Here is a 26,749-nt window from a genome sequence, read left to right as displayed (position 1 = left end):
TTTACAGTATAAATGACGACAAAGTATCCACAGTAGACCCTCAGTGATTTCTTTTTTGTGTTTTCTACCCCACACCAATCAAAAATGCACTACAGTCCGTACCACGCCTCTATACAGGAAATGGTCAGGTAAAAAAAAAATCCACTCTCTGGTCCTCAGCATCACTTGCTCCATTTCCCATTCAGACATCTGTCATCTTTATTCACAATGCATGACACTTTTGCCTTTGGGGTTTTCTGGTATAAAAAACAGGATGTTGAAGAGTCATAAATATCTTTGCACAAATATAAACTGTCTAAATGTAAAAGGAAAAAAAGTGTGAGTGCTGTCATTTGATAGATGTCTTCCTTCCCTAGTTTGCACCTTAAGAACCATTTAACATCCGTATTTTCCTCCTTTTGCTCTGAAAGCTCTCTTCCTCTTCCTGACTCTGTGAATTTACTGTTGTGCTCCTCAATGGAATGTCCTTGGTGGGTTTTCCATTGCTTTGAACATCTAACACTGAAGTTAGTGTATAGAAATCGGTACCTTTGTGTCTATGTCTCAATATAAGTCTAATCACCGGCTTCATCTATCCCTCTCCCACAAACACACACAGAAAAAGCTTCCCCTTACAGCTCTGTCCCAAGCGATGGTGGAAGGCGGAAACCAACTGGGAGAAGACTCCTTGATAGGGTGAGTAGTTGATTGATTGACATACAGCATATCCAGTTCCTTGTCCATGGCAACTGTTGCTGTCAGGAGCAGATGCACCCCAAAGAGTGTGAAATACAAGGCTGAGTATTCATGCCGTGCAATCTGCCCAGTTTTTATTTTGAGTTGACAGGACTTTCGGCAGTTCCCTTTAGTGATGGTCAAATCACTCATCGTGACCGAGAGGCTGCTTGTAGTTGAGGATCTAGAAAGTGACCCAGCAGCCATATGTCTGTCTGGATGTAAAGAGGAAGAGAAAGTAAATCACTCAGTCTTTTCCATACTGTATGGGTTTATTTTAAGGTTTAGAGTTTTTTTTGCGTGACAAAACTAAGGCCCAAAACTCATCACGATGTGCTCCTGGAGAAGGTTTTGTTTTCAGTTATTGACTGAGAACAGAGAAGGAACTAGTGGCACAGACTGAACTCCTTCTGTGTTGTATAGTGTCGAGCTGACGTGTCATTGCACTGTTTCCAGAAGAACTCACACCCTCACCTAATAGTGCTGATATGATAATGAAGCATGAATCTGAGCATGTTGTGATTTTTAACCCACTTCTCTCTCTTTGTTTGGGTGTGTGCATTAACAGGAAGATGATGGAAGTGTGCGGGGAGGCAGAGAATCGTCTGGCATCAGAATTGATGCAACACGAGCTGCAGATAGAGAAGGATGTTCTGGATCCACTCAGCCAGCTAGCAGAGGTCAGAAACCTCTCTTCTTGTGGACATACCCACAGTGGAACACAAGTTTAAATATTTAATAACACATTCACTGCTCGTTGCTTGTTTAAATAGCAGTTACATCCGTTTGCTTTGCTTTGTTTGGTCTAAATCATAGAAGAAATGATGAGTTGGGTTTCTTTTGGGTATTAACTGCCCACTTGCAGAAGAAATGGAGCTTCTGAGCAAAACTCATGTTTCCCATATTGCTTAGTTTTAGTAACATAAGCCTGTGAGGAATGAGAAGTAAAAGTCAAAACAAAACTGACTCAACCCTCGAAATATTAGTTTAACACAATAACTCCAAGATTGCTCATTTTGTATACCTAATTTTCCCAAACATTGGAACTGCTGGATTATAGACATCGATTTCTTTGTACAAATAAAAAAATTATTTTGAAAGAGACAGGGAGAAAATTCACAGGTTTGCTGTGATTCTTTTGTGCCATTTTAGTATAAATGACATTGTTGTCAGCTGCTAAACAAACCAAAATAAGCAGTTATAGGTATTTTTTATGATTTAACTGGTTAAAAGGCTAATCAGCAGAAAATCATAGTCACTCAGGAAGAGCAAAAACAATGTTTGCCAGGTATTTATCACCCTAATTACTTTTTAACATGTTTTGGGTCTAATTTTCTTAGGTGGACATCCCCAACATCCTGAAGCAGAGGAAACAGCTGGCCAAGTTAGTGCTGGACTACGATTCTGCCAGAGCAAGGTCCGTCTCATCACCTTTTACAACTCGAGTCCACATAATTTCACATTGTGGTTCTGTGACATAGAAATAGTCTCATCCCACTTTTTTGTCTCTACAACTTCAGATGGTTGCAGGCAACCAAGTCAATAATCTCAGGAACAAATACACAAGCACTGACGGCCAAGGCTGACCTACTCAAGGAGGAGGTGGATGAGGCCATGAACAAAGTGGAGCTTTGCAAGGTAAGGAGCATGTAGATGATTCACACATCTTTATATGGAAACCTATTGCTTCTTTATAGACTTGTTTATCAAGTTCACAGGCCGTGTTTATTTTATCTAAATGAATGTGAAGGGTAAAGGTCATTTATGGTATTGATGCACTGAGTAATAGAAGTCCTGGTTAGAACATTAAACCAGGAAGAAAGTCATAACCTCCGTTGCTGGACAGTCCGAGACCCTCAGGCTTTCAGTTTGCTGACGCACACAAATGACTGAACATGCCCCGTCAGCTCCGTGCATGTGTGTTTGCATCTGTTCAGTTGAGTCACTTGTGACTTTACTTGTGTATTGGCTGCGTGATGTGTCAGGGTTTTCTGTCCAGGAAGCGCAGAGCCTTGTGTTTCCTTTTCCCCCATTCTCCCTCCCAGTCTCACTGAGCCCTGCCAGGAGGATTTATGACTCACGTGGTGCTTAGCTGACCACTGATGTCCGCCGTGCACCACCTAAAACATCCATTCTTTTGATGGATGAAACTGTGTAGTGGAGATGGTGATCATTGATTTATTAATGACAGTTAATGCAACAACACTACTCTTCCCCTTTCTTGGCTTAGATTCCCGTGTGTGTGTGTGTGTTTATTTATTTGCAAACAAAATTTGCTATGATTCCTAAGTTGTTATCAAACCTTTAAGACAAAGAAATGTGATTGAGGCTTGATATGTTTCAGTGTATCTATAATTTAGAATAGATACACTAAATATAGAAAAAAAACAAATACAACCAAATATAATGATATAACTTGTATTAAGAAAATAATGATGAAGACACATCTTCTCTGCTTTGTTTATTCTGTAAATAAAGGTTTTCATATCTATAAACATAAACTCAGATATCAACGGATATCTGAGTTTATACAGATATGTCTGTAAAAGGCTGTTATACTGTCGGCCATCTGATGTATCGGTCATGCTGTATTATAAATAACATTAGTATTAAGCAGACTGTTATCATTTTTCAGCGCTCCTCCTGTTTAACTTCCTGTATTTCCTCCACAGGATCAACTTGCTGCCGACATGTACAGTTTTTCCTCAAAGGAAGGCGACTATGCCCGCTACTTCGTAATGGTAAGCTCAGTGTGTCAGCCCAACATGTGTTTGCATGAGTTGCTGTGGGAACATTCACAGCTGCAGAGTAACCGGGGGGTTGAACACAGACTTGGCCAGCACTGTTATTTACTTTGCTGTCATGTTCTTCACTGCTTGTCTGATTCTACTTACTGTCTCTCTCTCTCTGTGTCTGTAGCTCTTAGAAGCTCAAGCTGATTACCACAGGAAGTCTCTCACTCTTCTGGAGAGTGTCTTGCCCACCATCCAGGCTCAACAAGGTATAATAAACGCAAACATGCCTTTTCACTCACACCCAGTTAACACAAAACAGAGCAGTGGTCTTATAGAAATATCACACACACGACTGTGTGCGGCTCGTAGTATGAGACTTCTTTATATGTGTTCTGGAGAATGTGCCTGTTTTTCTGTGGTGCCTGTGTTGTGTGTTTCTTATTCACCTCTCCAACTTGGTTAAGAAATGAACCAGCTACTGCAACATTCAGCTGTGAGTTCTGAACTACATTTACCCCATTTAAGGTAGAAGGCCATAACTGAGGCCCAGATATTAAAGAATGCTCCTGTGTTTTCCCAAAAGAATCTATTTTCCACTTTACCCACATAATGTCTCCCATTTAAGCTCTCCATGTTTTTTTTGTCTTTTCCCCCTTAAGCTGTTAAAGGAGGTTGTTTTTTCCTGCACTAAACATATGTATGTAAACCACACAAGCCTGGTCTCCCACCATGTGGCCATGACTCACAAACTACACACACCACACACACACACCTGGGTTTTGCTGCTCCCCCCAACCCCTCACCATTTCAGTCTTCTGCCTCCCCATTCTCACACATTAGCTCACACACGCACATAAATAGAGAAGGAAGGTCGAACAGTCACTCCTGCTGGCTGGGAGCATGTGGTTATTATTATTTATTTATTGGGGGGGTGAGGTTAGGAACTAGCCTGGGGGAGAGTTGTCGTCCCAGAAATCTGCCGGACAGACCAGCAAGAGACTGGTGTGCACTGAGTCCTAGGACCACTTTTTTGTCCCTTCAGATGCAAAACATGAATAAAGTTACAGTATCTAGTCTCACTGCCTCCCTCTCCTCATTATTAATCTTCTCCTTGGTGATCAGACTCGTGGACAGAGAAGCCTGCGTTTGGCACGGGGCTGGATGAACACCTGAAGAGATGTGGAAGGGAGATCGCTCTGCCATTAGAGGCCTGCGTCATGATGCTTCTGGAGACTGGCATGAAGGAAGAGGTGAGGAGGTTACACAATCGCACTCTTCCAGCTTAAGAACTAGATATTCCCCTCAGAAAGTGATGGAGACCAAAACAGAGCTAAAAGACTGAGAATTGTCACAACTACTAAGGTTTCTAATACTTTTAATGCGACTTTCAGTAATCATTCAGATGTAAATAAACATCGTACTCCAAGTTATATAAAATGGAACATGATTCTGTTTGTTCATCTTAATTGCTCTTATGTTCTCCTTGTTTAGCCATGTGTGAATAAAAGGAGCTGTCGCAGCTCATTAAAAGTCACATGAAGCTGTGGCTGCGATTAGCGGCTCTACTGGACATTATTGACACTGAGCTTTAAAGTGTTTGTGCGTATAAACATCTTAAGACTTGAGGAGATTGGCGGACAGACAAACTGTAAACAGAGGAAACGCTGTAAAGTTGTTTCAGAGACACTGTCACCCTGATGATTCATGAAATGCGATGTGCCTTTCCCGAAAACAAATTTAGAATACAATAGAATCCACTTTTCACCCGTCCATAAATCAGAGCTTTTTGTGTGTGTACGTGTTCGTACAAAAAAAATGAAAAAAATAAAGAAGTAGAGAGAGTGCAAAGGTTAACTGAAAAGGACGTTATTTGTGGCCCTATTCATTCCCTGGTGAGTCCCGCCTGTGTCGTTGTGGTGTGAAGACGGCCTTTGTTTATGTGTCAAAGTAAAGAGCTGGCTGTGCTGTGAGTGGAGGGTGTATTTGTTTGCCTGCTTTAAGGTTTCATTATGTGCAGCTGGCTGGGGGAGTGTATGTAGTGGATTTATACACACTCAATGTATAATTGACTGTTCAGAAAGTGTTTGTGTTTGAGTGAAAGCAAAGGGCAGTGTGTGCACATTATTGTTTGTTTGCTGGCAAAGTTACTGTAGTTTATTTGTCTTTGTGTGTGCGTGTGTGTGTGTCAGGGTCTATTCAGAATCGCAGCAGGAGCGTCCAAGCTAAAGAAGCTAAAGGCAGCACTGGACTGTTCCACTTCACAACTGGAGGAGTTCTACTCTGACCCCCATGCTGTTGCTGGTACGTCCGAAAAGCAAGGCTATTTATAAATTACTGCATTTTTTTTTTTTTGGTATAAAACTTCTAAACAGTTGGTATCTGTGTCTTCTTGACTTCTCTGTGAAATCCTAAGGCTGGGCTCAGACTACAGGAGTTTTAAAAACTGAAATGATTTTGAAATCAGGTTGCATCATAAACATAAAGAGAAACTTCACACACATTCTTCTCTATAATTTTAAACACACCCACACTACCAGACTATATATTATAGGATATTAAAATTATTGCACCAGAGGCAGCGATGCACCACCTCACGTCTTATGTGTTATATGTTCATGGGGAAGCAGATAAGAATGAGAACATAAAGAATGGAGAGTGGAGAAGAAAAGTCTCAGCCCAGTTTAAGTGATATTTTATGATTTGAAAAGTGAATTCAAAACTGAAAGTATCAGTGGACATGCTGTTTCAGGAGCACTGAAGTCTTACCTGAGGGAGCTCCCAGAACCTCTAATGAACTACCAGCTTTATGATGAATGGATCCAGGCATCCAGGCAAGGCTCACAACATTATCGCTGGAAATAAAACATAATTAAACATACAAATCACTGCAATGAGGAATGTATATTTAGACCATTTAGCTACCTAGTACATGTACTATATGTCCCTGCTTTTAATTGTACATTTTGTTTTCTATATATCTAGTGTGACAGACCCAGACAAGAGGCTCCAGGCACTCTGGGTTATATGTGATAAGCTACCAAAGAACAACAAAACCAACCTGAGGTCAGTTGTTTAATCGTTCTACGAGTCATGACAGTAATGCTTTAGTTTTTCTGTGTTATGACTGTTTACGTCTGTGCTCCCATGCAGGTATCTGGTGAAGTTTTTAGCCAAACTGGCTCAGGACAGCGATTCGAACAAAATGACTCCGAGCAACATCGCTATTGTCCTGGGACCCAATCTGCTCTGGGCCAAAACTGAGGGGTGAGAGGGAGGGGACAAAATTGACAATCTTTGAAAAGCATGATCCTGGTCCTGGGTGGTTGGATGGATTTCCAGAAACAATGGTCTGTTATTTTAACCTATTTCATTTTGGTGACATTTTTGCTCATCTATTCGTGTCCACCCAGGAGTCTGGCTGAAATGGCTGCAGCTACCTCTGTGCACGTGGTGGCCATCGTGGAGCCCATTATCCAGCATGCTGACTGGTTCTTTCCTGAGGGTAGGTTCTGGACCCCTCTCCAGCCGTTGTTTTTCTCCATTCATTGTAGCCAGTCACAGGCTATCGTACATCAGGGACACACAGTGAAGGATATTGATGTCAACAGCCTCGTAAGATAGACAGTCAGCAGTGATCAAGCTTCCAAGCACCAAGATGACAATCACTCTTGTGTCTGTCTCTTCTTCCTGCTTGACCTTTATGCAAGATCTGTGTAAATCTTATCTGTCCTTGCAGATGTGGACTTCAACGTGTCTGGCATGTTTGCAATGCCCATACCTGCATCAAACCACAACAATCACCTGGACTATGACTGCAGCACCATTGAGAGGAAGCGGCCCAGCAGTATGATGGGACCAGAGAACGACTCATCACGCAAAGACAAGTAACCAGCCAAGATTTGCTTTGTTGCTCCTTTCTTTCCCACACCGTTCATCACTTAATCCAGTGAATTAATTCTTTGGAAATAATTTTACTTGATGCTTTTCTGGGTCCTTTTCTTTTGCTTCTAGTACATTTTGGGCTAATTGGGTAATTGGCTAAATGGATTCTTACAATATGACCCTTAACACTGTTTTTACTGACTTCTCTCTGTGTGCTCTGGGGTTTTGGTGATTTCTCTCTCCTTTAATGTTTCTCTCTCACCGTCTCCCCGCCCTCCCTGTGTAGCACCCCTAACAAGCACTCGGACCACACCCTCCGTAGAGGCAGTAACACCTTAGGTAGAAAGCAGCACACTTCACCTGCCTTCCAGCCTCCTTTACCCCCTGTGGAGGCTCAAGGGCAGGGGCACGGGGCTGGGCAGGTCCCCCAGCCCTCAGCCGAGCCCCAGCCACAAGCTCCTCCAGGGGGGTCTGGGCCTGACGCTGGCCAGCATAGCTTGGCGCAGGGTTTGGCTGCTCTTGCAGCTGCTCAGCAGCTTCTAGCCCAGCACACAGAAGAGCTCAGGTAAGGGCTGCTCTCCTGCATCTCGGCGGCTGGTGGGGAATGACACTGCATGCCAGACAGACAGACAGACAGACAGTTTTGATGTAGTGGGATGACAAAGTTGCCTTCTCTGTGACCTCAGGAGCTCAGTCATAAACTACAGCTGATGCATGTTTCCCTGGTAGATTTTAGACACCTACTCATCTCACGGTCACTTCGGTTCAGCTTGCTTCTCCCGCAAAAACCACAAGTTTTCTCACACCACCACCAGTTCCAGCTATGCAGACTTGTTTCAAGTCAGCCCACAGAAAGTTGCAACAATAGCTGCTTGTCATTCCGCTAACAGTCGCTTTCAGGGCCTCTCGACTTCACATCCTTCTGCTTTTTTCCCCGAATCAATGGAATCAGCACTGACTGGCTCAAACTGCTTTGAGAGGCCTGGACGTTAGTGTCCGTTCTGCAGCGGCTGAAGGGTTTCTTTGATTTGGTTGGTGAAAGGACAACATTCACGTCCACACAGATAAGACTATTCAGCTCAGCGTTCTTTTGCTCCCACACACTGTTGGAAGGTAGATTTAGATGAGACACTCAAGTTACATTTGTTAAGTTTATTATTACAACACCTGACGCAGCAGATGAGTTTCATCTTTTTTCAAATCTCTGAGCTTTATTAAAAACCACTTAGCAGTGGATGCTCTTGTAGAAGCAGTGGTCCAGAATTTAAGAATTCAAACCCTCTTTTTTCTTCATCCTCTCTAAAGCAACCCAAAGCTACGTGACTCCACATCCGGCCCGACCCCTCTGCTTCAGAGGAACGGCTCTGGAGGAGTGGGCCACGCTGTTGGACAGATGGGCAGTGGGACCCCTGGGGCTGGATCCATGGGGCCCAGCCCTCACACGTTGCGCAGAGGTGAGACTCTGCACTCGGGTACAAACAGACATATTTCTAGTAAGGTCGTCACTCATCCTCGTCAAATTACTTGTTCAGTTTGGATGAAATGTATTAATACAGTATCGTTTCTTCCAACAATCACATGATTCTTCATCATCTTCCAGGTACCAAGAAACAGGCTCCTCCCCCTCCTAAACCGACTAATCCCCCTCCCAGCCAGCCCTGTAATTCAGTAAACCACGCCTTTTCATCAGGCTCCTCCCAGTCCCTCAGCCCGACCCCCAGACCTCTATCCAGCCACTCCCCCACCTCGCCCACCTCTCCCACCTCCCAGCCATGTGCCACGCCCAGACGCCACTCCAGCAACCAGCCACCGATCCAGGCGCCCAGCCATCCGCCCCCAGAGCCTCCGACACAGACCAGTCCCCTGATGCCGCTCGCATCACTCGGCCAGTCCGGCGGGGACCAGCAGAGCTCGGACCCCTCGCCTCCAAGCACCCCGACCCCTCCAGACACCCCTCCGCCCTCCACCACCACCCAGGATGCAGCAGCTCCTCCGTCCCCATCTCCCTTCCAGTCGGGCTCTCTTCCCCGGCCGCGACCCGTCCCCAAACCCCGGAACCGACCCAACGTCCCACCGCCACCTCAACCCACCCCACTGACAGGCGACACTAATGGGATCTGTGCCACTGCATACAAGATGATGGGTGAGTCTTACCTCTCATACAACAACTGCATGTTAGTTTGCATATAAATGTCACTGCTGACCACTAATGTACTCTGTCTCTAATAGTCTTGCATTGTAATACCTCTGCAGGTTAAAGAAGCACTAGTGAGAGGTTTGTCGTTAATTGACCTTTTCACTTGCACTTTTTGTTTGTGTCTAGATCTCTCACTCTTCATCATTGTCATTTTGTTCTGCCTGCTGCCACCACCAGATCCTATTTACTGTCGCCCTGATGCACGACTCTCATCCTGTGCATTAAAGTCCATTTATTAAGAAATACATTTCTGATTTTGTTAATTAAAATATTCATGTTACACAAAAGGACGAGAATATAAACCCTCTGGAGGGAAGGTGAGCTGATTATAGTCCAAACCAGTTCTATATAATACACCGATAATGTACCGATTGGGTTTAGTGAAATCAGCAACATCGACTTGTTTCCTCCTGTGGGTTTGAATCTCCAGCAGTGATCCACGACAGGACTTGATGAGATAAAGGTAATTTGTAATATGACAGTGCAGCATCAGGGCGATCATTTATCATGAGTCACTCATCTTTATGTACTGTCACTATTATGTGATATCACCAGTAAGGGTTTGAAAGTGATGCGTTCTTACTGAGGCTGAAAAACTGCTCATCTTCAAACTCTCAGCTGTCAGTGGGCAGTTTCTGTTTTTGTTCTTTTTTATGTTTTTTATTGTAAATTATGTCTCATTTGTCTCATTGTAGTTGTTGTTAATGAGTTTTAAAAGCAGCATACCTTCATCCAGCATGTGTACTTCTACTACTACTACTACTACTACTACTACAACAACGACATGCATGTTTTTAACTAGACTGTTCTTGTCTGGTCACTAATGTCTCATCTGAAGATGCTGCTCATGTTCAGAACAGACAATCAGAATCCTAATCCTAAACAACATATAACGATTTTTGTGTGGCTCTGCACCAAATTGCACCCACTCATAAATGTCAGTCCCCTGAATATAACTGGTTTAAGCTTGTTTTTAATTTGTGAAACATTAATAGTTGGGACTCTCCGACCAATTACTGGAAGTTGAGACATCATTACACAAAAGAAGAAGAGAAAGAAGCAGAGGCTGCTCACAGGATTGCCTGTGGTCTTCACCTCTGACGATGTTTGATTGAGGGGATGTTCATTTTGTACAGTGTGAAACCAAAACTAAGTGGATCAAATGTAAACAATTTAACAAAGAAAGCGACAATTACAAAGATCTAATATCTCTGCTGGTGGTACAGAAGGTCCATGATATACTGGACGTGTAGGATTCTACACAGTGAGCACTTATTTCTAAAACCTAAGAAATAGAAGCTGATCGGTTCATCACTGCTTCCTTAACATCAGATTTTCCATCTGCTATCTGTGTCTTTTGCTCTACTGCTCTCAGTCTCTGACCAAATAGCGCCTCCTGCTGTTCACTACAGAGCCTCTGCTGCTCACACTATGGAAAATATTACACAGCCTCGCTGGATGGCACACTTGGCACCAGCTTGATCTGTTTTCATGCTGCAGGATGAGGCTGCACGTGTTTGTGATTAGAGCCACTGTTCTTACAATGTGGGCACGAATAGTGTGTTTATCTTGTGAAGGATGTTTATGTTGTGTTGTGTGTGTGAAACGTCTGCATGTGTGGAAACTTCCAAACACTACCGATGACAGTAGGATTCTGTTCTAGCTGATGTTCTACTTAAACTTTCTGCTCTTCTTCGTCTTCTCGCTCGGATTTATTTCTCCCTCATCTTGTGTCTACAGACCCAGCCATGTCTTTCAAAGGGCTGAGTCGAGCGTTGGTCCCTGAGTTCGCTGTAGACCAGCAGCCAGCGATGACCCCTCCATCCTCCTCATCCATGCTGCCTCCTCCCAAAGACTGTGACCTGGACACTGAGAGCACCGTCCTATAAGGAGGAGACAATGACGCGCTCTGGTCCAGAAACACCCCTCACACACCTCCTCTCATCATACACACACCTCAGTTAGTCTCCTTCTGTTTTCTGCAGGCCTCTTCACACTGAGACCAACCTCTGCTGCTGTCCAGCGCCAATGACCGACTCTTTATGTGACATAATGCACCTTCTGGCAGCCATGATGGACGTCACAGTGCTCTCGATGAATAATGGCTGGGCTAGAGAATTGAATTGACTGTATCGAGGTTCAGCTGATACACACTCGACCAATCGTGATTTAGTCTCAGCTGTCAATCAGGACATTTCCCCCCATTTTGATCGCATTAAAACAACATAAAACCACGCACCAGAAATTATTTGACGTGCCTTTATTTTGCTCCATGTCCCATCCACTAAGGAGGCTGGGATTATTAAAGTTAACAGGCGTAGTAACATCACTGTTAAAATTACAGACACAGATTAGCAGGTTTATTCAGAATCGAATATCTAAAATTAGCTGGTTCTAGCTTCTCAAATGTTTTATTTTTTTTTCAGAACTTCCATGATAATAAATAACTTCTTTAATTTTTGCTCCAACAAAAAACAAACAACCTGAAAATGCAAAATGGGGTTTTGGGAAATAAAGATTGATATTTTTTACTAGATTAAGCGAGAAAGCGATCAGCTCGTTTTATCTCAAGCTGATCTGTAACAGCTCCGGTCAGCCATTATTCACTCACTGAGTCCTTTTGACTACCCTGATGGTGCCAAGTGTGTTTGTGACACACACACACACACACAGATACACACACACACACACACACACACACACACACACACACACACACTCTCACACCTCCACCTTCACCTTCAGACAATCAAACAGCAAAGTGCGAGGACTGAAGATTCACCAGTGACTCTCTCAGACAATGATGTGTAGCAATATGAAGCACGGCCACTGTGCACAGAAAAGAATGGGTTGAGAGGTGAAGGTTGGGTGGGGGGGTCTGGGTAAAAGCGACAATATGGACTGACGAGACTCGTGTTTGGAATTTTGGTGTGAGGTGTTTTTTGCATTTTGTACTGTTGAAAAAATGGCCTTAGAAGAAGATTTAAAAAAAAAAGAAGATGAAGAAGAAGAGGGGGGCTTTCTACAGCGTGAGGGTGGGGTGGTTGGGGGATCAGCAGGTGAAGTAGAAACCAAAACTGTTGCGTAACATGTAGCTGGTGACTGCAGGTTTCCAGTCGTCGAAACTCTACCACCCCTCTATCCTCCATCGCTCTTGTATTTATTTACCAAGTTCTGAAAACACACACATTCCCTGTGGCTTGACTTAATTAATTCAGTCTTTAAAATGTAAATCATGCCTTATCGGTTCCTCCCAGAACCACCTAGTAAGCATTATACGATATATATTTACTGTACGGAGGATGTACTTGGCTCCCAGTACTTACAGTATTTTCCAAGAAGCTGTCTTGGCAACAGTTGTGTTTCAGGGATGTGAGGACGGTGACTCAGCAGCAGCAGTCGTGTGAGTGTGTGTGTGTGTGTGTGTGTGTGTGTGGGTGTTTGTGTGTGTGGGTGGTTCTGTGTCGTTCCACGGGAGTTGTGTATTTAAATGTGTTGACTTGTTTGGGTTGTTTTCTTTTACGAGGCAGAAGCAGCAGGATGAAGCCTGAACGCAATCAGTATTTTAGCCTTCCATCCTTCTGTGTTTTCTCTGGTTGTTTGCCCGGGACGTTACACACAACAGGCTGTGAGTGAGTGAGTGTGTGTTTGTGTGCGTGTGAGAGAGTGTGTGTGTGAATGTAGTGAAAGGAAAGTTTTGAAACCAGCTTCTTGATCCTGAAAAGAAAGACGCTTCATAAAAACAGCTGATATTGCACTTGAGCGCAGGCCAATGATTGGTTTCCTAGTTAAGAGGTATTTTTTATTTCAACTCTTTCCCACTGAGCTGAGAGCCCACGCTGCCGTGATCCCTCAGTAGTGACGTGGCGTCAGATACATTTTTTTTTTGCGCCAGGTCAAAGGATGAAGAAAAATGGCTTTATCGTATTTTCTGTGTAAGCTTTTGCTTTATTTTTTTTCTTTTCTGGCCTCAAACGTAATGCAGAGTCCAGTTCCTAGAGAACCGACTCGACATGGTACAGATGGAGAAAGTCTCGGATGCTGCAGTTGGAGCATCGTCGTCCCCTCCTCCCTCTCTCTGCTCCCGTACCTCGCTGCCTTATCCCTGTGCATCAAGCTCGAAGCTCTTTAAAGACAAAAAGCTGCCATGAAACTAGAGACGAGGATGATGCTGCATTTTTCAGCTACATAGTTTTGTATGTTTGCTGTTTGGTCAGCTTAAATGTGGAAAATAAACATGTAATAGGAATGCTCGGTTATACCCCCTTTCCAAAGAAATAAAGTATATGAAGAAACTATTTCAATGTGCTCAATGTGATTTATGTTTGTGCAGTATCATGATAGGAAACATGTGACTGACACGTTTGTGTGCAAAACAAAATATTCATGATTAGACAAGAAAAGGAAAAAGATGAACACATTTATTTTCAGTAAACTTACCCTCATATCTCAAGGTAGAAAAAGATCAGATTAACGGTGCCTGTACATGAAGATGGATGATGCATCCATTATCCAGAGATGACAGTAAAATATCCCAGATGTGAACGATGATGCCATCTTGCACCGAAGTCAATTAAATGCATCTCAGCGATCAATCCTGACGTTTCATCCTGTTTTTAAAGCATCGAATAACTAATTTAAACCAAATGTGCGAATGTGAGTGTGATAAGAACTAAATAACATTTACGAGAAATATTTGTTTGAAGGTACTATATAGGGATCTATAGAGAGACGGTTCGGCTTCACTTTAGAGGAGCTGTTAGGTGTTAATGATGTGAATAAACAAAACAAGGGCCAACAGATGAGAACATGTCAGATTAAATATTGCATGTGTCAACAGACTGTTTGAAATGGGGAGTGGGAGATATGAAAAAATATATATAAATCATTTATACACCTCTCAGATGCATTTTTCAAATCCTGACCTAAAATAATCACATATATTTAGGTGATCACTGTGGATTATACTGTATTCAGTAACTATAGGAGCTCTTAAGTCTCTATAGAATTTCTTTTTCAGGCACAAAGAACACATCAGGCAGGTTTTAATTTCAAGCATGATATTTTTATAGATCAAAAACATAATATTCTTCATTTCTGAAAGCACTGAACCAAACATGGAGGTAAAACAACCACGGAACATAGAAAACAGTTATAAAAAGGAACCTGTAGGCCACCGATGCATAAACCCTAATAAACTCGACCGGACACGACAGAGATGTAACTTATTTCAAACCTAAATATCCAGGGAGGGTAAATGCTACCAGCTGCACATCCGAACACACTAACTGCACCGACATGCAATCGACTGGGACAACACGGTCACTACACTCAGAGCAGCTAGAATTTCATTTTCTACGAGCCCGGCTGAAGCTGTGCGTGAAGAAGAAGTGACGTACGGCAACTTCCTGATGGTGCTCGGAAAAGAAAATAAGAAAAACAAATTGGGACTCAGGACGAACGAGCACACAGTAGAAAATAAAGATGATGAGCAGTGCATAGCAAATACAGTCAAATTTACAATCTCAACAATAGTCATCATCAACGTAAATACAACACAGCTACAGGTACACTGTACTGTAGATGAGTCATGAGATCACCATGACGACCACAGAAGCAGGAAATAGTCATTTACAGTGGGGTGGGTGGTGTTTTTCTTCTTCTCCCACACGTTTGACATTCATTCGTTCAACAGCCATGAAGTCATGAAGCACGGCTGCGTTCACAACACTCAACGTTCACAAGTGCAGAACTGTTAGTGAATCTGGATCTGAATAAAGGAGATAATCAGAATACTGGTGGTTGATAGTGAAGGAAGTCCAACCGTGATGTGATGTTTAAAAACTAGGTTCTCGATCACGTGTGAAGGAGCTGAAGGAGTTAACTCTTGTAACCTCCTTGTTTACAAGCAGCAGCGCGGCTAATCGTTTTTTATTTTTGCCTCAATTGAATCAAAGTCATCTAAAATCACACAGAGCTGAAATCTATAGAAGCCAGGCCAAAATAATAAAATAATACAAATGTTATAATATGTGAAATGTAGTCACTACTGAATACTTATTGTTTAACTTTAGGTTCCACTGAATTCCGAATGAATGAAATAGAATATGGATTTATTTACCAAGTTAATTTATTGTGTTTCCATTCCAAACTTGGGCTTTTAAGATTTTTAAGACTTTTTAAAGATTCCAGTTTGGTGTCTAAATTTAACCAATCAAGTTTGAACACACGAGTTTTGGGTGAATAAAACTCAATCCATATCTAATCAAAACCTTTTAAATTCACCTCAACAGTAAATATTTCAATTCGTAAATTTCCATTTCAACATTTTGAATTCAGAGGTGGTTTATATTGTTTGAGGGGTTTGACTTCCAAAGAAAATGGTCGTCTGAGCCTCATCAGCAAATTCAAAGGTAACAGGTGGAAGTGGATAATTTTCAATTTGAATTTAAATTCTATCAAAAGATGCTTTTTAAAATCACAGTAAAATAATTAAATAATCAGCAATGTGCTTGGTTGTTGTGAAAGAATCCGAGATTAACTGTTTTTAAATCTTTGAATTAAATCCTGCAGTATGGGAGGCAGTGAACGCACCGCTGTCTGTTTGCCTGTGAGACTCTCTACATAATAATATAATAACACACTTCTGAATCATCTTGAGTCCGGAGAACTGTTTCAGTCGCCTGAACGCTTCATCTGTTTTTACAATTTTCAAACAGGACCTGATAGAAAATATAAACTTTATATCATCATAGAATAAACACAGCGATTAAACGTTTTCATTACTTACATTTGATTTTAAAGCAGCTTCAAGATGAAGTGAAGGGATGAAATGTACACGGACGTTTCTCTGTTCTCTAACATGTGATGAGTATTAGAATGTAAAGATGGGAGCGCTGAGTTCCTGAATGTTCCTGCTCTACCCAGCACCTGAAATAACAGCACGGCTGCACACGGGGCACTCGATCTCTATTATTCGACAGATTGGCCGTAGATGATGTGGTCTCTGTTCCCGTTGGTTTGAGTGTCTCTGTGTGTGTGTGTGATCTTGGCACTTTGGTTGTGGAGAGCAGAGTGAAAATGGAGCCGAGCGTCCTTCGAGCTTCTACCAGGCCAGAGGGGAAGACAGTCTGGGGCTTCTGGGGTTTTCTGGAGACTGGGTCTCACTGAGCGCCCTCTGAAAAACAAAACCCATAATCTCATCCGACTAATTTTTATCGTATGATTTTCCGATTTAAAGCACACTTCTTTATTTCCACACACTTGGCTGCATGATCCCTTTCTGGCTGAAGTCTGTGTGAGAAAAGTGACTGAATGCCTGAACTGTTTTAGAGGTTGGACTCTGCAAACACTTGCTGCACGTATCACAACCTCAGCCCAAGCTGGTTCTATCGACACAGATGAAAAGAAGAGTGCGGTGACTCGCCTCAAACTTGGAGATGAACTCTGCAAAGATGGCGAAGAAGGCCTCCGTGCTGCTGGACTTGCTGTCCTCCCCGAAGTAGGAGGCCACCCTGGAGAACTCCTCCATCGCTCGTGTCTGCAGAGACTCCAGAGACTGGATTGCAGGGTGGCTGTTCTCCAGGAAACTCTGAGGGTGCAAATGGTCAAACGTTCATGGGTGCTCGTCACGAAGAGTAAAGATCGGTGTGTGTGTGTGTGGGAACTCTTAAATAATGTCTCCTGTGGCTCTGGAGCAGTTTGCTGAAGTCTGAGAATAAAATTATGTTGATGATGTCCCCTTGATGAACAGAGAGTCTGTGTTACAAAGTGGAGGAGTGGAGTTTGAAAGCTGTCAAAGGAAGTCTCAACCATGGAACATGAAATAACTAAAGATAACGAAGATAATGAAAAGGAAAGATTCTATCGATTTAGGAAATAATGGGGAATAATAAAGCAGTTCTCGGAGGCCCCCTCTCAGCTCAGAGCGTCACCCATAAAAGTCATGATGCCTCGGCCTCTGTTACTTCGATTCTTCATTTCTAAAATGTAACTGGTCCATGTCCCATCCACTAACATGGAGTAGGAGGGGTATATGACCTATACTGCATACCAGCCACCAACTGGCAATTAAAACACTTTGGCTTCACTTTAGGAGAGCAACAGTATCAATCCTCTAATCTCCAAAAGCTCATTAACATACTTCCCAAACTGTTGAGCAAATTCCTCAGAAGTTTCCACGAAAAAGAAAATATAATAGTTTTTAAATACGCACAAATTCCTGTGTGTTTTATGTGAATGATAAAATTGACCTACGCTCATGACAGAGGCAAAGTGGTCCTCAGAGGTGGGCGGGATCTTCAGACAGGCCGTCCTGATGTCCTGGATGGTGGTGTGAAGGTCACTCAGCTCCGTGGTGACGGTCCTCTGGTTCACTGCATGAATAACAGGGACTCATGAGGGGGGTTGATACCGTCTCTACAGTGTGCCGACATCGAACCCACAGCTGAGAGACACCAGCCAGGGGGCAGATCTCAGGGGTGGGGCCAGGGGGGGGCACAATCTGATTAGCCCCTGAAGTGGCCCTGTCCTGCCAGTGGTCCTTACTTAGAATACTGAGAATACATCTGACATTTTGTTAAGAATTTTTATCTTGAGCAAGGAACAATGTTCCAAATATGTTCAATGACGTGTGTCCTTGCTCAAATCTATGGAGCTAACAGTAAACAAGGAATAACCTAAATGTGCACCTGCCTGAACCAGGAATTGTACATGGATGTTGGACATATGATTGGGGCCCCTGAGTAAATTGTGGCCCCTTAATGGCCTCAGATTTAGAAAAATTCCAAGATCTGCCACCAGAGTAGTTTTTAAATGTCAAATTGAAATACCCAAACCATTACCTCATGTTAACATAAACATATAACAGTCATTTGAACAAACCAGGTCTCACTCTGCATGGTTAGTTGTTTCTGGTGAAGTCTGATAACTCTGCAGCGGCACAGTTAGACTTTAACAGGATTGTACAGCTACATTCAGCGACTGACTGATTTTTAATGCTGCTGCAGCATCATCGTACCCTTGGCTGCCAGAGGCACGGTTGTGAGGTCTCTGGAAAAGTTGAGCAGCTCGGGGAAGTGTTGGCACAGGGACTTGGCCAGAATGTGGAGAAAGGTGGATTTTCCGTCCACTGTTTTGGTCGTGCTTAGCTGCGAGACACGAAGGGAAAGAATGAGACTTCCAGAGGCCGAAAACCAGAAATTCAGATAAACACCGTGTGGTGAGAGATGACCACGCTGTACCTCGGTCAGGAAGTTGATCTTAAAACTAGTCGTTCTGTTGCTCTTCGGCTGCCCGTTGTTCAGGTAGTTCCCCATGGCGAGAACAAACTGTGGGAGGAGAGAAGAAGTTAATGACCACTGTAAACGTGTAGGCTAACCTCACTCGGATCCCCTCTGCTCTGGATGTTTACCTCCAGGATTTTGGCCAGTTTCTTGCTGCTCCTCAGCTCCACCGAAGCCTTGTAAATGTAATCGTACGCGACCTTCATCTCCTCCGTCCTCTCCTGCAGCGTCGTCTTGAAGTGGAGGCTCCGCAGGCGAGTCTTGTACTCGGGCACCATCAGCATCTGACATGAACAAAATCCCTCATCATTTACTTTCATGGTTCTATTGCTTTTTACAGCACTTTGTGGATTTGGATTCGTTGGGTTTCTGATTGTTTTTGGACCTGGAATATGAACTGGTCGGGCTCGCTCAGTTTGGCCGGGTCCTGCTCGAACTGCTCGTACTGCTTCACCTCTTCGTCGTCGGGGGCGTAGAGCAGCAGCTGCTTGATGTGGGCCGGCTCCAGCCTGTTGGTGGTCATGTTCATCAACACCTGACGCAGCTCGGCGGGGGAGAGCTTCAAATGGGCGATGAGGATGGCTGCAGAGACGAGGAGGAGGAGGAAGAGGAGGATTTATGTTTGTTTTTTCACATGGCAAAGAAGATCACAAGAAGAACTTTGTAATTTTCCACAGTGCAGTTTTTATATTTTATATTTCATCCAAATTTAATTTTAATTAAAATAAAAAATACAATTTTAATTTAATTTGAACTATCTATCTTATTGGAACTGATCTTATCTTATTTCCTGTTTCCCATGTTCTACTTTTATCAACTGTATTATTATTATAATTATTGCTGTTGTTATTGTAAATCATTGTATTTTCACTGCAGTCTCACAGTCTTGTGTGTGTGTGTGTGTGTGTGTGTGTGTGTGTGTGTGTGTGTGTGTGTGTGTGTTACTCACAGGCGTTGTAGGCTTTCTTATGAGACAGAATCTCCACCACGTCTTTCTTTTTAAAGTTCTCAGGAAGGAAGGCTGGCTCTGGAGGAGAGACTGATAATTTTAACAACAGTGTGAGGATGTGTTCTCCAGGCACCGGGGGGTCAACACACACACACAAACACACACACACACACACACACACCCAGTGGCTACACAAGCAAAGCAGGTTGATGGGTTAATAACACAGCTCTGCCTTCTAGAACAACTTGAATAAATACAGGTCTGGTGTGTTTCCTCGTGCAGAGCTGTGTTAGTACAGGGGGGGGGGGGGGGGGGGGGGGGGGGTATGGTGCCTTATGGAGAACCTATATGATGAGCAGGTGAATAGAGCAGCTCCAAAGCAGGTAATGGAGAACATCACATAGCTGCGAAGGTATAAACAAAACAGATGGTGTGAGTAAAGAAATAGAGTCATGTTTGCTGTCAACGCCTGATCAATGCATTTCACAGAATGTTCCAACTTAACGACATTTAAAGATGATGCAAATAAAGATATGCTACGTGCTGTGGACAATGATGACGTGTGACCAGACGTACAGAACAACTTACTGGATCTGCGCTGAGTCCCAAAGTGCAGATCAAGGTCCAAGTACTTCACCATGTCAGTGAGCTTGTCATAGTCTGAGTCCTCGCCGAGCTAAATATAGACAAGGACACACTCTGTACTCTCCCAAGGCACAGTCAAGGTTGTGTAGAGGAATCTGTCTAAAAAACTCTTTTTATACACACACACAAGATCTTATCCAGAGAACAAGAAAGGCTAACATGGTGCAGGGAATCAAGACGCAGCAGGAATTCTAGTTAGAAAAACAAGGCTTTTGCTTTGATGCCACCATGACTCATCAGAGACACAGAGTAGATCAGTTGGTTTTTCCAAATATGGGAAGAATAATGTGGGAGGAGTGAGAAAACTCACAGCACAACGTGGGAGGATTCACAGGTAGAGTTATTGTTTATTGTTTTTAAAGTTTTCTAACACAACGGATTGAGCAAACCCTCACCTGACCCCAAATGGTTCCCTCCGAGTTCTCCACCTGCTCCCAGCGCAGCCTCTTCACGCTCATGTGGTTTGCATCCGAGGCATGTCGGCTTGACTTGGGCAGCGGGGGCGGGTCACAGGGTGGGGGCAGGGGCGGAGGCGGCGGCGGTGGAGCCTTCGAAACCGAAAAAAATCAATTAGAAGTTATTTTTAAATCATAACAAAAGGTCACAAGTAATGTTTTCAATGAGCAAGCATCACTGAATTGTTTCCAGACCACTGGTCAGAGCCACAGTCGTTGCCATGTAAACATGAGTTCTTTATATATTCGCCTTCAGCTGCAGAAAACAAACGTCACATCCAATTAGACTTTGAAGACCAACAACTTCTGTTTACTCTAACACAAACCGAGGATCACTTTAGATTCACCTTCCTTTGTGGCACGTGTCCTTTAAAAAGACGTATTTTGCGTTGCTGTTTTTGTGTTTTTCTTATGTCGTCTTGAATCTAACGATAGGATCAGAGAATGAACCAAAAGTCTTGTGTCTGTTCTGTCAAATCTTTTATTCCTGTGAAACAGAAAGTGATCTTTGGACTGGCAGCCTGCATGATTCCAGCTCTGGTTTGTTTTATTCTGTTACACGTCTGTTGCTAGGCGTCCAAGGCAGTGGCACTGCTGCACTGCACCACCCTGTGTCTTCATGGATAAAATCTCTCATGTCTCTTGAGTGCTGGAATAAGCGCACGGTCAAACAGATGCTAATGCGAAGCGAATATCTTGGGTCAAAGGTCACCAAAGTTAATTTTATTTGCCTCCTCGCTCGCACGGATTGGAAGTTAACGGAAGTATCAGTGACTGAGGCATTGTAGCTCAATGCCGCTCGCTCTGATTGGACAGCGTGAGCAAAGAGGCTCATGGGACAGTTAAGTGTCCTACTTAAATGCTGTTTAAGTGATATTTAAAAAATTGTAATTGTTTTATCTGGCTTTTATATTTATGCATTCATGATAGTTTTATGTTTACCGGTTATTTAGCCACCATGTTGGGTATGGCGTATTATTAAACATGTTGGGGGTCAGAGTTCAACCCGTATCATTACTGCTACCGGTCATCCTGTCATGTGTGAGGTGCAGGAATAGAGGAAAAGTCAGATCCACACAAATTCATCTCAAATAGTGGAAGGACCCAGACACACATATGAAATTGTTTTAATGGAAAACCTTGGCCTCCTGAATCTTCTGTGCGAGTGAGGATGCAAATCAAACATTAGCTTCCAGTGGCGAGGCGAAAGTGCAGCATGGCTTTTTGTGATTTTACCTTTTATGAGAACTATGACCGTGAAATTTGCTTTGCATTCAAAGAAGAAATCTCAGTTCTGTATCCCAAATCCTACTTGAGTAAAAGTACTGTCAGAATACTTCTATCAGAAGTACAAGTTATTTCTGCAGAGTCTCGTGTGACTGATACATTATTGTTCATTGCTTTATTAGATGTTAAATAATGATAATCGATTTTGTAAGCTGAATTTATGAGTCGTAGCTGATCGACCATGAGCTGCTTTTTAAAATTAGATTCTGTATATACTTCATTCTGACTTAATTAAGTCAGGTAGTTTCAAAACTGGGGGTCGTGTGCCTCCACAGGGTCACAGGATTCATCTGTGGGGACTTGAGATGATTAATGATGCAGGAAAGAAGAAAAAACAAAGTTCTGATTTTGGACTTTTCTTGACTCTTTGCTTTTATTGTGAAATATGTTTGAAAAGTTATTTAAATAAAGGCATCTAATTGAAAATAACTGCTTTAATCTTTAACTGTGTATCTTAAAAGAATACCACATGATCCCGTAAGTTTTTATATATAAAACATGAATCAAGCATGTCACATCAAGTACAATTTCTCCCTTTGAATCCAGGATTCAAAAAGATAGAAGTTGAGATACAAGAACAAAAAAATCCAATGTTAGGTTTAGAGCATGCGATTAGATTTCAATACTGCCATGATTTGTACTTTTACATCATTTGGATGCACACACATTAGGCATCATTTAATCAGGGTGAGTTCCTGACAGCCCACTGTAAAGACCAGTTACCTGCTGTGACTGGTGTTCCTGTCGACTTTCATAAATCTTTTTGTGAGTGGGGAGGCTGGAGTGAGACGCTGGAGGCTGGGAGAGAAGCGCTGAGGCTGCTGGGCCTTGGCTCGTACACTGTGAGGGGCTGTCTTCCTGGAGAGATGGTGGCAGTGGGCCCTGGTAACTGTGTTGGTGGTGGAGCTGGTGGTGCCTCTGCAGGACGAGCTGGCTCGGCCTCAGCAGCTGAGGGGAGGGCTGGGGGGACGTCTGGCGAAGGGGCTGGGGCTGGCTGAGCTGGCGCGGGAGGTAGCAGGGGCGGGACGGCTGCGAGGAGCGCAGGGTGGTGGAGCCCACGGTGGTGTGGCTGTGCGTGAGACGGCTAGAGGTGGCCTGGAAGCGCTGGTGACTTTTCTCCAAGTCTTCTCTGGTGGGCAGCACTTTGTGTCGAGGGGAGCGGCTGGACAGGAGGGTCCTCGGAGGCGGGGGAGGCGGGGGGATGATGGGGTGGTGCGGCTGGAAGGGCATGCGGCTGCGGGGGGTGTGCTCGGGAGAGAAGCGGATGGGTGGGAGGGGGTCAGTAAACTGGACGGGAGGGGGTATCAGGGCCTGGAAGGGCGGTGGAGGTGGAGGGCTCTGGGTGGGAGGAGGTGGGATCAGTTCGGATTCGGAGGAGTAGGAGGGAGAGGAGGCCTCATCGCTGCTGCTGTGGTCCTCACTGCTGCCGCTGCTGGGCTGCTGCGGCATGAAGCCCAGGTCCTGGTCGTCCTGGAAACTCATCTACAGGAGGAGAGGATCAACGTCAGACTGCAGATACTCTAACACACAGCCATCTTTTAAATGAAAACACTAAAAATGTATCATAGCTTTGTTTAGTTATATACTCTCTCATTCTATCATGTGATTCTGAGGCTACGCTCATTACCTCCACCAAGGAGCTTATGTTTTCAGTGGTTGGTTTTCTCGATTCATTTCAATTTGCAGCACGATTAAAGAATAACGTTTTTCACTCCAATTTTATTGAAGTCTCTTTTATCACTAATTATTTGGTATTATCAGGCAAATATGAAGTATAAATAGTGATTCATTGTTCAACCCAAACTAAAACCCTTAGTTTGTTTGTTTGTGGGCAGGATTACACAAAAACTACTGGACGGATTACCATGAAACTTGGTTGAAGGATGTGTTACGGGTCAGGGAAGAAACCATTCAATTTGGGAGTGGATATGGATCAGAGGGCAGATCCAGGATTTTTTTCCCCCTTGTCTTTAACATTGTGAGAAAGTTTTTCAACATTTTCCTGGATTTCTCACAGAATGTTTTATGGATGGTGGATCTTGATTGAAGTTAAGGAAACTGTTGGGTCTTTGTGGAGGTTTGAGCTCTACCTTTATAATTTTTGACAATTTTTTGACACTGTTCTATATCTAGAAACAGAAGTTTAAACCACTGTTGTACCAAACCATCAAATACCTATCTTAAAACATATATTTGATTTATAAACGTTATATTAACTTAAACATTACAATAAAATAAAACAAATAATAAAGCGGCTGTTATACATGATTTTAAAAAACACCAATGCAATAACACAGAGATTACTCTAAAACATTGGAAACAAAACTAAAAACTATCTATTATAAAATTAGTACAACCCAGTGAATTATGTACAATAATCACCCTGAGAAAAAAGCTCCAATGTTGGTGTTTGTATCATCAGCCAATAACTTATTATAACTTTAATAATAATAATACTTTAATCTGTATTAATTATACTATATTAACTGAGTATCATGTTTTACTTACAGTCACAGCTCTTCTTCTGAAACCATGACAATCACCGTGATAAATCTGTTCATGTGACACAAGTGTTCATTGTAGCGCACATTAGACTTGCTCTAATGTAAACATGCAGTTAATCAAGCACCACAACGTAACATTGAATTCAGTTATGTGTGAATTTGATTCTGACAACGAGCAAAGTCACACACACACTGAGATTGGTTATTCCTTTCACTGAACCAGCATCTTCAAGAGTTACTGCGGCAGCTGTGTTTAAGTTTATTTATACTTAAATGATTTATCGTTGATATCGTCATTGACCAGCCTCAATCTCAATAGCAGATGAATGGAGTTCAGACTTCTCCATTTTGTTTCCTTATAATATTTACTTTTTGGCAACAAATCTGACAAACTGTGTTGAAAATAGGACATAGAGAAAAAGGGGGTCACAGGTCAAACCCTCTCTTAAGATATTTTGCCACCTCAGTTAGTGCTGTGCTAACTACTCTGGGTTTTTTGGAGTACATGAATGATGTGAGAACACAGTCTGTTACATAATGAGCTCACACGCTTGTGCTTCTCAGGAATACGAGAGCATGAAGAAGTTACCTCTGTTATTTTTAGGGATCTGATTTTATTTCGGTGTTTCAAACACTATGATCCACGATGTATTTTGAGTGTGTGTGTGTATTTTCTCCTTGTCTTTGTTTGGGTGAGCTCGCCAAGACAAATTCCTATCGACTTTGTTAACATGGCAAAAAATAGAAATATAAAAACATTGTTGAGTGTAAAAATGTGACAGGTTGTGCGTTTCCAAAACAAACTGAAGGAAAAGGGAAGACTTCTTCCCGTATACTTTGTCAGAGTTGTCAGTTTAGTGAAAGGAATAAAAGTTGTGGCCATAAATCATGAAAGGTACCATGGAGCTAAGAAGAACAAGATATTAAAATACTCCACAATACTAGCAAGGTATGCTTGATAAAAACAAGATGTACTGTATTTGAAGTGCATGAATACAGCTGATGATGTGGTTGACTTCCTCACCTCCTCGTAGTCGTTCTCGCCAGGTACGAAGTCGTCCACCAAAGTGATCCGGTGCCCGAGCTGCTCGCTCAGGGCGTCCAAGAACTTGTCGGTGTCCCGGCTGCGGGGCGGGCGGGAGAAGGTGAACAGCTTCTTGCGGCGGGTCAGTGTGTTGGGGCCGCTGTCCGAGGGGTGCGGGGAGGCGGGGGGGCTCTCCAGGCTGACGTAGGGGTTGGAGTCCACGCTGCTCTGGTGTTGAATCTCATACACAGGAGTGGGGAGAGGCTCCTTCCACGACAGCGACAGGCCGGACTTACGGTTACCTGTGAAAAGGGAAATCAAAGATGGCTGCTGCTAGCTGTGGAAATGTTTGACCGTCACTGTCCTCCCGTGCTGATAAATGTTTAAAATGTGAATGACTTGGCTTATGTGACATATGATGCTACTTATAATTCCCTCTAGAAATAATCCGCGACACTCTTGGTCATGTTGTCACCTTGGTGACCATCTCTGAGAGGGAACCATGGCAACAAAAGGATAAGCTTCAGCCTTATATACACATGTAGATTAAACGATTTGAATGAGTTCTGTGTCAAACACATTCAAAAATTAGTGGCTCTCATGCCATGTTTACATCAAGGTTGATTTAAGCTGCTGGTTTCATTGCTGATAACATGTTGAAATTTAAAAACTTGAATTTGCAACACATCTAACGAGACACAAACATGGCATCTGTCATGTGCCAAGCACATGCAACTTGGATTAAGGGTTCACTTTGTGTGTAGGTGTGTGTTCGGATGTGTGCGTGTCAGCCCTAGAGTACCTGTGAGAGGGGGGAGTGTGAGGGGGGAGAGAGAGCGCCCGTAGGCCTCAGTCTGTCCCAGCCTCTCAGGCTCTGCTGAGGAGCCCCCATGCAGCGGAGACACACTCTTCCCTGCGTACACGTTCTCCAGCTCCGTGTACACACCTGTCATCTACGGATGGAGGCATGATCAGCTGGTTAGCACACAATCGTTGCAGTACATTTGGATTTGAAAGTCTGCTGCTTTGAGGCGTTTAAAAAAATGTTTGTTTTTTTTAAACATGCGAATCCG

General features: G+C 43.2%; 2 protein-coding genes across 11 annotated transcripts in view; one reads left to right on the top strand and one right to left on the bottom strand.

Moving 5' to 3' along the window:
* arhgap17a (Rho GTPase activating protein 17a) overlaps positions 1-13,826 on the top strand; it is a 29,047-nt gene extending 15,221 nt beyond the window's left edge. The window contains exons 4-22 of one of the 5 annotated variants that reach the window (XM_020083171.2): positions 96-128; positions 599-675; positions 1,283-1,394; positions 2,055-2,131; positions 2,235-2,352; positions 3,387-3,455; positions 3,634-3,715; positions 4,572-4,699; positions 5,639-5,750; positions 6,199-6,280; positions 6,432-6,512; positions 6,600-6,713; positions 6,860-6,951; positions 7,186-7,333; positions 7,618-7,896; positions 8,637-8,785; positions 8,932-9,474; positions 9,585-9,606; positions 11,269-11,408. In XM_020083171.2, coding sequence (XP_019938730.2) covers positions 96-128; positions 599-675; positions 1,283-1,394; positions 2,055-2,131; positions 2,235-2,352; positions 3,387-3,455; positions 3,634-3,715; positions 4,572-4,699; positions 5,639-5,750; positions 6,199-6,280; positions 6,432-6,512; positions 6,600-6,713; positions 6,860-6,951; positions 7,186-7,333; positions 7,618-7,896; positions 8,637-8,785; positions 8,932-9,474; positions 9,585-9,589 — 2,301 coding nt within the window. In that variant the 3' untranslated portion in view covers positions 9,590-9,606; positions 11,269-11,408. Of the gene's footprint in view, positions 1-95; positions 129-598; positions 676-1,282; positions 1,395-2,054; positions 2,132-2,234; positions 2,353-3,386; positions 3,456-3,633; positions 3,716-4,571; positions 4,700-5,638; positions 5,751-6,198; positions 6,281-6,431; positions 6,513-6,599; positions 6,714-6,859; positions 6,952-7,185; positions 7,334-7,617; positions 7,897-8,636; positions 8,786-8,931; positions 9,475-9,584; positions 9,607-11,268 lie in introns of all 5 variants that reach the window. The other 4 variants (XM_020083169.2, XM_020083170.2, XM_020083172.2 and 1 more) reach the window with 4 other exon arrangements.
* The window catches only part of grid2ipb (glutamate receptor, ionotropic, delta 2 (Grid2) interacting protein, b), a 34,748-nt gene continuing 19,956 nt past the window's right edge, over positions 11,958-26,749 (bottom strand). For 2 of the 6 annotated variants that reach the window (XM_069517140.1, XM_069517143.1), the window contains 14 exons: positions 26,479-26,629; positions 25,677-25,978; positions 24,657-24,701; positions 22,872-23,630; positions 20,802-20,954; positions 20,350-20,437; positions 19,762-19,851; positions 19,198-19,394; positions 18,941-19,096; positions 18,771-18,857; positions 18,548-18,677; positions 17,785-17,903; positions 16,955-17,119; positions 11,958-16,705 (listed from right to left, as the gene is read on the bottom strand). In XM_069517140.1, coding sequence (XP_069373241.1) covers positions 16,634-16,705; positions 16,955-17,119; positions 17,785-17,903; positions 18,548-18,677; positions 18,771-18,857; positions 18,941-19,096; positions 19,198-19,394; positions 19,762-19,851; positions 20,350-20,437; positions 20,802-20,954; positions 22,872-23,630; positions 24,657-24,701; positions 25,677-25,978; positions 26,479-26,629 — 2,514 coding nt within the window. In that variant the 3' untranslated portion in view covers positions 11,958-16,633. The remainder of the gene's footprint in view (positions 16,706-16,954; positions 17,120-17,784; positions 17,904-18,547; positions 18,678-18,770; positions 18,858-18,940; positions 19,097-19,197; positions 19,395-19,761; positions 19,852-20,349; positions 20,438-20,801; positions 20,955-22,871; positions 23,631-24,656; positions 24,702-25,676; positions 25,979-26,478; positions 26,630-26,749) is intronic. The other 4 variants (XM_069517144.1, XM_069517145.1, XM_069517141.1 and 1 more) reach the window with 3 other exon arrangements.

Source organism: Paralichthys olivaceus, chromosome 21 (assembly GCF_024713975.1).
Source record: "Paralichthys olivaceus isolate ysfri-2021 chromosome 21, ASM2471397v2, whole genome shotgun sequence".
In the NCBI taxonomy this organism is placed as follows: domain Eukaryota; kingdom Metazoa; phylum Chordata; class Actinopteri; order Pleuronectiformes; family Paralichthyidae; genus Paralichthys; species Paralichthys olivaceus.
Note: the sequence above shows the minus strand (reverse complement) of the source record. Positions and strands in the feature narration are given on the sequence as shown.